We start from the raw sequence: 10272 nt of genomic DNA on the forward strand, positions 1-10272 counted from the left end.
CTACAAAAAAAATGTGGGACACATGCTCATGCAAACGTTGGAAGTGTTTAAACGGAACATAAGAACTTCAAGGCTCTTTCTTAACAAGAATCACTTTATTTAAGTCTCAAGGTTATTTAGCCGAGCATGAGTGCTGTACTAACCGGCGAGACTACAAATCAACTGAAATCAGAACAAGTTTAGAGGAGAGAGGAAACCCGGAATACCCGGGAGAAAACCTCTAGGGGGAGAGTAGAGAACCAACAAACTCAATCCACATACATGTATGGCGTTGATTCCGGAAAATCGATCCCGGGCCACATTGGTGGAAGGCGAATGGGGGGGGGGGATCCCATATGAAACAGACGACGATGCTCGTCGTCTCGCTTAGGGGTGTAAATTTTGGACTTTGGTCTCACTTAGGGTATTCCGGGCAACGCGCCAATATTTTAAGCCGCCAAGTTTTCGTTTAGGGTTCTACGAAGAAACACAGAATTACGCGAAGAGAAACAGAAGTCAAATTTTCTTTTTAACTTGTTTTTAGGGGTCAAAATTTGCTTAAGCCACGCCCAGACTGGTCTCCTTTAGGGGTCACAACAAGCATCAGCCACGCACAGCCGGTCTCCTTTAGGGGTTAAATTAAACATTTCCGACGAGCATCCCCGTCTGTTCCATATGGGGTTCCCCCCCCTCCCCCCCCGGGTTGTAAACATGTACCGATACATGTATTAAGCAAATTTTCTCAAATACACCACTATGTTCAGTGAGTTCTAGCTCGATAAGGTCTCTTGTCTGGGAGTCACGGTGGCCTCATGTTTAGAGTGCTTGACTCTGGACCGAGTGGTCCTGGTTCGGGTCCTGGTTGGGGACATTGTGTTGTGTTCTTGGGCAAGACACTTTACTCTCACGGTGCCTCTCTCCACCCAGGTGTATAAATGGGTACCGGCGTAATGCTGGGGGTAACCCTGCGATGGACTAGCATCCCATCCAGGGGGAGTATAAATACTCCTAGTCGCTTCATGCTACTGAAACCGGAGATCAGCGCCGGCCTGATGGGCCTTCTGGCTCGTAAGAAGTGACTTTACTTTTTAAGGTCTCTTGTATTTTTATGAGGTAATAAATGAATGCTAAACGTGATTTTTTCCCTTATTTTGCAGTCCAGATGATGTCCAATCAATCATAAGTGGAAAACTGGCGCTGAGATACTCTGGATCCCAGGTACATTATATAGACCGCATCCATAAATGGCGGCCAAAAATATTCTTTGTGCTAATTAGACCCACTAGCCTCGTTAGCACGGACAAAATGCAAAAGGATGTTACTTTAGAACGAGGCTAGTTGGTCTGATTTGCACATAAACAAAATGACAATGGGCATTTGCATTGGAGAGCTACTGAAAATACTGTAGCCGGTTTGGCCTTCAGAATATTGCACTTAACACTACAAATTTACTCTACGCTTTGTCGGCTCCTAATTCTGCATTCTGTGTTCTTTCTGCTGTTGAACTGAAGTATATTATTTCCTTTGAGCAGTCTTCAGTGGAGCGTCTTCAAAACAAAGGGTCAAAAAGGGTTGAATGAAAAATAAGTTAATCAATTTTATTAGAAATCTCGGTATGCGACGGAAGAAGTTTATGTACGCAATATGCCATTCGGCCTTTCCCCCTCCCCACTCCCTCCACCCTCCCCCTCCCTCCCTCGTTCGGTAGCCTCCCCATGAAGTCAACATTAAATTGGGGATTCGGGTTTTGTTTCAAGTGTCCATCGCCTCAAGAAACCGTTTCCGCTCAACAATTTTGTGCACTTGTCTAACACTAATTATTTGCTTCTCTCAACTCCCTCTCCTTCAAAGTCGCTGGTTTAGAAGCTCGTAAAAAGAGGAAAAGCTAGTTGTAAGTTGATCTACGATCGCGCAAGGAAGAGGCATCGGTTTCATACCTGGTTGACGTCACAGACTGCTTTGAATTGTGAAATTTTACCACAATAGCCCTTTTCTCAGTTAGTTTTTCTTATTTGCATTACAATGTAATCTAACGTGGATGCGACGCAATTTGGGGTTAAAACTACAAAATAGCCCGAAATTGTCTCACATACATGATAGATTATACTGTAATGCAAATGAGAAAAACTAACCATGAAAGGGCTATTGCTTGTAACCTCGCAATCTGATTGGCTAATTTGCCGTTGTCGATTAGAGTCTGAACAACGCTGCTCGCGTCAATGTGTCACGCATTGTAATAGCCAATCAAGAACGCCCATTTTGGGAAATAAACCAATCATATTTTGAGAAAGTTATAGACCACGCTTGCTCTTTTTTGTGTCATGATCTTGGTCACGCTCTGAAATAGAAATTTTATTTGGCGTTGAATATTGTGGTAAAAAACAAATCGAGAGTGGTTCACTCTCGGCTGCACCTCGTGAGTCCACAACATTTTGACCACTGTGATGACGAATATCGTTATCGATACGAGTACAGACAACTCTGAACCACTTTCGATTTGTTAAATAGGCCACTTTCGATATATTAAATTCAGCTTGAAAGAGAGGTTCAGAGGACAAAGACAAAGAAAAGGGAATGATATGTTGATATCTTTCACATTCATTGCAACTTGTTTCTGTTGTTTTTTTCCCTCTGCCTTGCTATCAAGCTGAATGTTGATATTTCGAAAATTGCCTATTCCTTGAAAACAGCGATGCAAAGTAGTTTGCGTCGACAACCTGCAGTACCGAACCCATTCCCCTTCATTGCTCGGTCGTCGATCAAACTGTGACCACTTTTCCCCTCTTTCAAAGGGAATAAAAAAGTGAGTTTTCAATAAAAAGGCTCTAAAACGGCACGATTTATTTGGGAGGATTTCGGAGGATAGAGTGGAAAAGTGTGTTGAGGTGATAGGCACTTTAAGGGCTTGTGCCATCTTAACGACTTTTGACGTATGTCCAGAAATTGGAAGTCACCGTTGGTTGTTAGCCACGGAGAAAAAAGACAGGCTTGTCGGGAAAGTTGCTTAAAAGGAACCTCTCATGAGATTCCCAAGACGATGCGCCGAAATGGAAATCCTTACAGACAGTGATTTTGTTGTATAATTCATGAAATTTCACTGAATCGATGACCTTGTGTTGCTTTGCAGCTGGTTGCAATGAAGAGCATAGCCAATGCAAGTCACAATAGGTCCCTTTCAGAATTTCAGCAGGTACTCTTTTTGGTGCTAAGCTTACCTTCATCCTTCTGTAGACCCCATGCAGCTAGATCAGTTCAACTTATCATTTACTCTAATGTGATTGAAATATATGTATAATTAACTTTATATTTATATCTGCCCTTTCATCTGTTGGTGGTTTTCATGTTACGTCATCACCGCCATGTTGGTGGACGAACTGAAAGATCTCCCATCAATTAACTCCTTTTTGTTTGTCCACCGGCAATTGTTCATTGCAGCATTGTTATCTGTGTCTCTTGAGGTTGGTTGCAAACCACCTCTAACCCGCGTTTCAGATTATATTCATTTCTTTCATTCATCGGGTCCTTTCACGGGAACACATGAGCTCAACAAATTAAACTTGTTCCCAGCTAAGTGGCTCAGTTCATAGCTCAGTTGGAAAAGCATTGCACCGGAATCGCAGAGGTCATGGCTTCGAATCCCGTGGAAGTCGGTTTATATAAGAGACAAAAATTGCTTAAGGACGGTGCCTACTATTGTTATTGCGCATACGTTCTGCGCATCTCCAGACACTCGGATTTCCTATCGCGGATGCTTACTAATACAGGGATATTTTTGCGCGGTTTAAAACTATCCGGAGAAAGTAGATCTTAGTAAGTACTCTTAGTATTCAAAAAGAAAATTGGGGGTAACCGTGCATTTTTGAGAGATAATTAAGTTTCAATTTGAGAAAGAATGCCATACATTGCTTTGTATTTTACAGCTTTTTACAAATATTTTTCATGAATTATCTTTGAAAAATGCGTGGTTACCCCCAATTTTCTTTTTGGATTTCAATAACACCTGTTAAGATCTGCATTTCTTGCATAATCACACACCGGGGCAAAAATACCTTTAATTAGTAGGCACCGTCCTTAAATTTTCTCGCGATAAATCTGAGGATCGCTTCTGTCTGATGATTTCACAGCCTCTCTGGATAATAAGGATCATTGTCTTGCCATTGCAGTGGACTTATCAAAGGCATTTGACTCTATATCTCACAGCCTACTTATTTCCATGTTGAAAGCTTATGGCTTTACTGAAAGCGCAGTGAACCTCATTCGCTCTTATTTGTGTGATAGATTACAAAGAGTTAAGATCGGGAACACCTACTCCGACTGGAAAACAATCCATCATGATGTTCCCCAAGGATCAATATTGGGACCTCTTTTGTTCAATCTATTCATTAATGATCTTACTTATTCGTCCCCTATCATTTGTCGTATCATCAATAGAAGCACGCTTACAAAGGCGAATTTGATAGCCTACATGCATTCCATTGCTTGCGGTTTTCAAAGTGCCCTTGGCATGCAATGGGCGAAAGGACAACTCAACAGTCAGGGACACTTAAAGAATCTCGATTAGAGCAACTTTCGTATGACCTTGAAAAAGTGTTTGCAATTTGTTTCACGGAACCTTTTCAGATCTTTTTCGGCTGTTTGTATTTTCTTTGCACCGAGCCAGAGGAACGCAGAGGAATTCCTTCCAGGCTACGGAGGTGGAAGAGAAAACTGACCGCGAGTAGTTTAAAACTTTTGCGCCGATCATGCTGCACATTAAGCTTATACACCAGCTTATGAAGCATCCTGTTCCTTTTTCTTTCTTCCCACTTCCTAGGCTCTCAATACCTTCAAGCAAGAGTTGACTGAGGATCCAATAATAAGGGTGAGAGAAAGATCGCACTATTACACTCGATTCTGTTTTCCAGACTTTTTAGCGTGACGTTGCATTTTGAGGTAAAACTTGTTGAGAAAGGATATGATATCAGTTCGGTGCAGAGACGTTTCTTTAATTTTCCCCTCCTAACAATCGCTTCGCGTGACATAAAAGAAACTTCATTTCCAGAGATCTCTGTCAAGCCGTCATTCGAAATTCGGTGAAGGAGAACGCATCGGTGTGTCAGACTCGTGTGATAGCCCTCGGGTATCGATCGTGATGCCATACGATTTCAGTGTTTGGACGCTATCTTGGTAGACATGACCTCACGTGATAGGGTATGGCTATCCCAAGGGAAAACACCGATTTTCGTTTGTCCACCGAAGTTAAGTCCTGTTGGGGTTAATACACGGATGGATGACCGTCCGGTAATACCCCGTGCTACACTCTAGGGAGTTCTGGTAATGGCATTTTTCGTTCCTTCCTGGCGACCAGATGTAACTGCATTTGAAACAAAATATTTTGTTGATTTCCGGCTCGGCGTTGTCGCGTTTGCATTTGCTTTACGGAAGTTCAAATACGAATCAAGTCCTTTTTGTTTGCAGTTTGATCGCACGTATGAACCAGGTTTAAACACACATCCATGTTTCCTTAAAAATAAGAAAATGACAAGATGTTTTTCTCCCAGTATTTTGGCCAATCAAAACCCCGGTGTAATGCTTAATCCTTGTTCGTTATATTTAAGACTCACTTAGATGCTCTGTATGACAATCTTCTGGAGCAAAATCTCAGCAGAATCATCGAACCCTTTGCTCGAGTTCAGGTATGTCTTTGGTTTCCCTTTTAATAATATACATGAAAAAAATTATTCCATTCTAATTGGCTAAGTTTTCAGGTAAACGTGAGTAACAGTGCAGAAAAGCAAGCATTCTGATTGGTCAGTGAACAAACAAAGTCAGAGATATCCAATCAAATGCGAGCCCTGGAGGGCGCAATTTATGGCGCAGCTTTTGCTTGAATGCGTGATACACGTTCGCTGCCTCTGCTTAACCATCTCGAATTCTTTCATGTAAATTATTAATAAGTATTTTGTTCGTCCTTGAAAAAAATTATTCGTGCTTAATTTATTCTAAATGGCACTCGAAATCATGGAATTACCTATACTAATTTTGTCAACACTGGCTGGCGAGGTGCTGTTACTGGCCGGAAAATTCTCAGGAGTGATTTTTTCAGCGGCATTAACGAAGGGAATTATGATATGTCGATTTGTCTTTATTTTCTATTATTATTTATAAAATGATTAGGATAGTACGCACACTCGCATTGGTCAATAGCTGTGTGTAGATGAGAGTATGTAAACACGACTGTGACATCACACGAATTTTGATTGGTTATGTGTTGTCACACGCGCGTTTTGATTGGCTGGTAGGAAATATGAGCGTGTATCAAGAAAATCTGTTTCAATCAAGAAGAAGAAAAAAAAACAGCAGCGACCGTCAAAAGTGGCAACGACCGTTTACGAAACGGAAATTAGGCGCGGCACTATTTTCGGGTCAAGCTCTATTTTCTAGTTCAGATTTTTTTCTTGGCGTAGAATTTTTCAAACCAGTTCAATTTTGATTTTTTTGGGCCCGACAAAGGAAAAATCAGAATTGTATGATGAATTTTGAACCAAATTTTAAATTAAAGCGTGACATCTGTATTAAATTCTTAGAATCAATTCAGTCTTGTGGCATACCCTTGATTCAGCGAAAGCCGTGTCAATGAGCTGCCGAAATACGGAATCAGGAAAGGGGAAACCTGTTTTTTTGGAGTCAGGCAGTTTGCCTAATCTTTTTTTGTATTGTCTTCTTTTTTATAGATAAAACATGTGGCTAAATTGATCGATCTTCCGTTGGTATGTTCATCAGTTTTTTCCTAATTTGCCTTGTGTGCAGATTTGTCGTCGCAATTTTGTGAGAATAGAAAGTTTTGGTTTGTTTTGTTTTGCCGCGGTTTAGAGTAACTGGGGGTAGATGAGGAAGATTGTTCAAGAAGTGCAGTTCATTGGTCTTCTTACCTCCATTTTAGAGTATTTCGTTATCTTTTATATATCAAGATATACTCAATTTTGTTTTTCAGAATGTCGTAGAGAAAAAGCTTTCCCAGATGATTCTTGACAAGAAACTACATGGTAAGTGTACATGTCGGCCGACAGCGCAACATCAGGTCTCTTTAAGTCTTGTTTTCGTTGTCGAACGCCGGAGGCACTAAATCAGTCAAAAGTGGAGAGCTTACAACATAGTCGAACCCACCTCTACGGACCTGGGATCGGATCCCAAGTTCGTATTTGGTCTGAGTTTCGGTAGATCTCTATCTTAAACCGAGGGTTTTGCTCCGGTTTTCTTCTCTCAGCAAAATCGACTCCCACCTTATTCCATCTGGCTGTGGTGCTGTGCTCCGAGGTCATGCATGGGTCGTGTTCAGTGACCGAGCGCCTAGCCGCTTGCACTGCTCCTTCGATCCGACCTCGTTGAGCTGCTCCCGTAGGAATTCAGCCTGTGACTGCGAGAAAGGGCGATTAGCAAACCGGATGTTATATGTTATGAGTCGTAAGGCGACTGGCTTAGTGAATTTGCATTCGCAGAATCGTTAGATTTTCATATTCTCTCCGGTTTCGCCTCATTGTCAGTCGCATTTTCGTTGCCGTGAATTATACATGTACAATTCAACCATAAGCCCTTTACTTCAAATTTTATTTTGTTTTTCTCGATGCACGAGTTGGTGGAATTCTGCGAACCCTGCAATCTGATTGGGGGGTGGGTAATCTGAGTTAGAAATTTTTCAGTTGGCTTTTCACTTTGTCAATCATAGTCAGTATTTATGTGACAGAGCTTTGCAGAAATCGAATACGGTACTTCAACTTTGAAATGAACCCATCTCTTTTATAGGACTTAATTAGTGCAAGTCAGAGAATATCTTAGTTTGACCCAAAAGGTCCGAGGGGGTCGCCCATGCATGGACCAGTAAAATATATGCCGCCGTTAGACATGAGCGAAATCTATAAGTGGCATTGTTGAGGCTGTTGCTACAGTATTGTAGGTGGAATTTTTCTCTTTACGGACCGACCCTTCCTCTTCCTCCCTGAAATCACTTTTTAAATTATTGTTAACTTGCACCGCGCTTGATAGCACAGGGTTCGCAGAATTCTACCCGCTCGCGCATTGAGAAAAAAAATAAATATTTAAATTTGAACTTAAGGGCTTATGGTTGAATTGTACATATATAATCACTGCCGCGCACCGGTGGCTCCTTTGGTTGAGCACCGGGCTGTCACGCGGGAGGTCGTGAGTTCAACTCCGGCCGGACCAACACTCAGGGTCTTTAAATAACTGAGGAGAAAGTGCTGCCTTTGTAATTACATCTGCAAATGGTTAGACTCTCTAGTCTTCTCGGATAAGGACGATAAGCCGGAGGTCCCGTCTCACAACCCTTGTTCATTAACTCTGTGGGACGTTAAAGATCCCACACACTATTCGAAAAGAGTAGGGGACAGTGTTCCCGGTGTTGTGGTCTGACCTTTCCAGCATGTGGTCGGCTTGACAGGATTAGCTTGAAGGGCTTCTGTGTGAATGAGACCACAATTGTGTATAACAGCCAGAAGCCAGGCTACTTAGTCAAGTGCTGGAGCCTTACTCAAACTCAAACCTCAAACGAAAATGCGACTGACTATGAGGCGAAACGGTAGAGAATATGAAAATCTAATGATCCTGCGAATGCGATTTCACTGAGCCAGTCTCGGGCCTTAAGACTCATAATATCTAACATCTGGTTTGCTAATCGCCCTTTCTCGCAGTCCGTTGTTAGTTGTTTCTCTCCCGAAAAGTGACAAGGTTCTGTAAATTCACGCGAGGAAGCTTAGAAGTCATCTATTTGATTTTGTCTTTTTAGGCATCCTTGACCAAGGTTCAGGAGTGCTGGTCGTGTTTGACGAGACTCCAGTCGATAAAACCTACGAAAACACGCTAGAATTAATCCACGAGATGGGAAAAGTCGTCGATGCGTTGTACAGTAAAGCTAAAAAGCTCCAGTGAGAAAGTCTGTATTTATGGTAACAGAAATGTATTGACTGTCGGATTTTGAGTTAAGAAAAATAAAAAGAATGAACGAGAATCTCGAGTTAATCTTATTCAGTTTAAAACAAATCACAAGAAAAAAACCCGGAGTACGAAAGAACGTGTATGGATCCGAAGTTGAAGAGTGGGCATTCAAATGTGCCGTTTCCGAACAAGCCCATGATGCAAGCTACCGCTTGCCTTGTAACGAGATAAAGTTCATATTGATCGGGACCCTTACTGGTACACCCGCAACGTCAAGCTATTCAGGAGGCAGTGCGGCCCAGTGGCGAGGACGCTTGCCTTGAAATCCGGCGTTCAAGGCCCGTTCTGACCACTCGTTGAATTTGACAAGAATATATTTTTCTTCAAAATGCAAGGGATTGTGGTGAAAGGCGCAAGGAATTGTGGTTATGCGCGAAGTGAGGAATTAAGATGCGCGGTTTGATCTTGTTACACTGTTTTGCATATCGCAACTGCAGACAGTTTCACAAAAAATAATACTACTAAACAGGGGAGGGCCAACAACTTTTAAAGTTGTATGAAACACTCGAATCATTTAACCACCTCTCCAATTCTCCGGTCTATGCGGTACATCGTTTTAGAATTATTTGTCAAAGTGTTTCATGCAACCTTGTAGAGTTTTGGATGCCAATATGGCGACCGGTAATCAACAAAAATATATGGAGTTCACTTTGCGATGAAAGCTCTTACTTTTCGCTCATGAGGTAAAATACATCTCCTAATTTACTTGAAAGGCTCAAACTGCTGAGATTCATAGGGATTGGACATATTTTTTTAACCAAATAGCTTTGTATCATGCATGGTGTCACGCAAGGTGACAATCTGGAAATTCAAAATGCTGTATTATCGAAACGAAAGACGTCACAGGTCATCTTCAACCTCTTTAGATAAAAATTCAAGACCTTACGTTTTTGATTTTATAGTTTGATGACGTCACTGTGAAAACCACCTTTTGTTTTCTTTCTTACCTCTAGTGGGGTCCAGTTGGGGGTTCAATTTGGGAGTCCACTTTTTATAGCGTCCCTGCTCAAGACCTACTAAAATGTCCCTTCAATTCCACGCACGTAGAGTGAAAAAAACGACCTTCACACGTTTATTTCTTGCTTAAATAGTCTTCACATTGTGTCTTCATCCCACCATCAAATTCTTTCTTCCCACTCATCCACATCCATCCCATAACATACTCAAAACTCGCAGGATTCAGTGGCATCTGCTGCATTTGTGGTACTACTACCTCATGGCGTTAAGCAAGGTTTGGGTACTTGCACCTTAGCTGGTTAACTTTGCAATGGTTAAAAGAAAGCCGGAGGCAACATAATTCGG

The 10272-nt window shown here is 41.8% G+C and overlaps 1 protein-coding gene across 1 annotated transcript in view; it reads left to right on the forward strand.

Annotated features, from left to right (window-relative positions):
* The window catches only part of LOC138048186 (26S proteasome non-ATPase regulatory subunit 11-like), a 20173-nt gene extending 11190 nt beyond the window's left edge, over nucleotides 1-8983 (forward strand). The window contains exons 10-16 of the mRNA XM_068894592.1: nucleotides 1137-1197; nucleotides 3107-3169; nucleotides 4793-4840; nucleotides 5577-5654; nucleotides 6693-6728; nucleotides 6953-7004; nucleotides 8762-8983. Coding sequence (XP_068750693.1) covers nucleotides 1137-1197; nucleotides 3107-3169; nucleotides 4793-4840; nucleotides 5577-5654; nucleotides 6693-6728; nucleotides 6953-7004; nucleotides 8762-8904 — 481 coding nt within the window. The 3' untranslated portion in view covers nucleotides 8905-8983. The remainder of the gene's footprint in view (nucleotides 1-1136; nucleotides 1198-3106; nucleotides 3170-4792; nucleotides 4841-5576; nucleotides 5655-6692; nucleotides 6729-6952; nucleotides 7005-8761) is intronic.
* Nucleotides 8984-10272: the final 1289 nt, after the last annotated feature.

This window comes from Montipora capricornis, chromosome 1 (genome assembly GCF_036669925.1).
Source record: "Montipora capricornis isolate CH-2021 chromosome 1, ASM3666992v2, whole genome shotgun sequence".
In the NCBI taxonomy this organism is placed as follows: Eukaryota; Metazoa; Cnidaria; class Anthozoa; order Scleractinia; family Acroporidae; genus Montipora; species Montipora capricornis.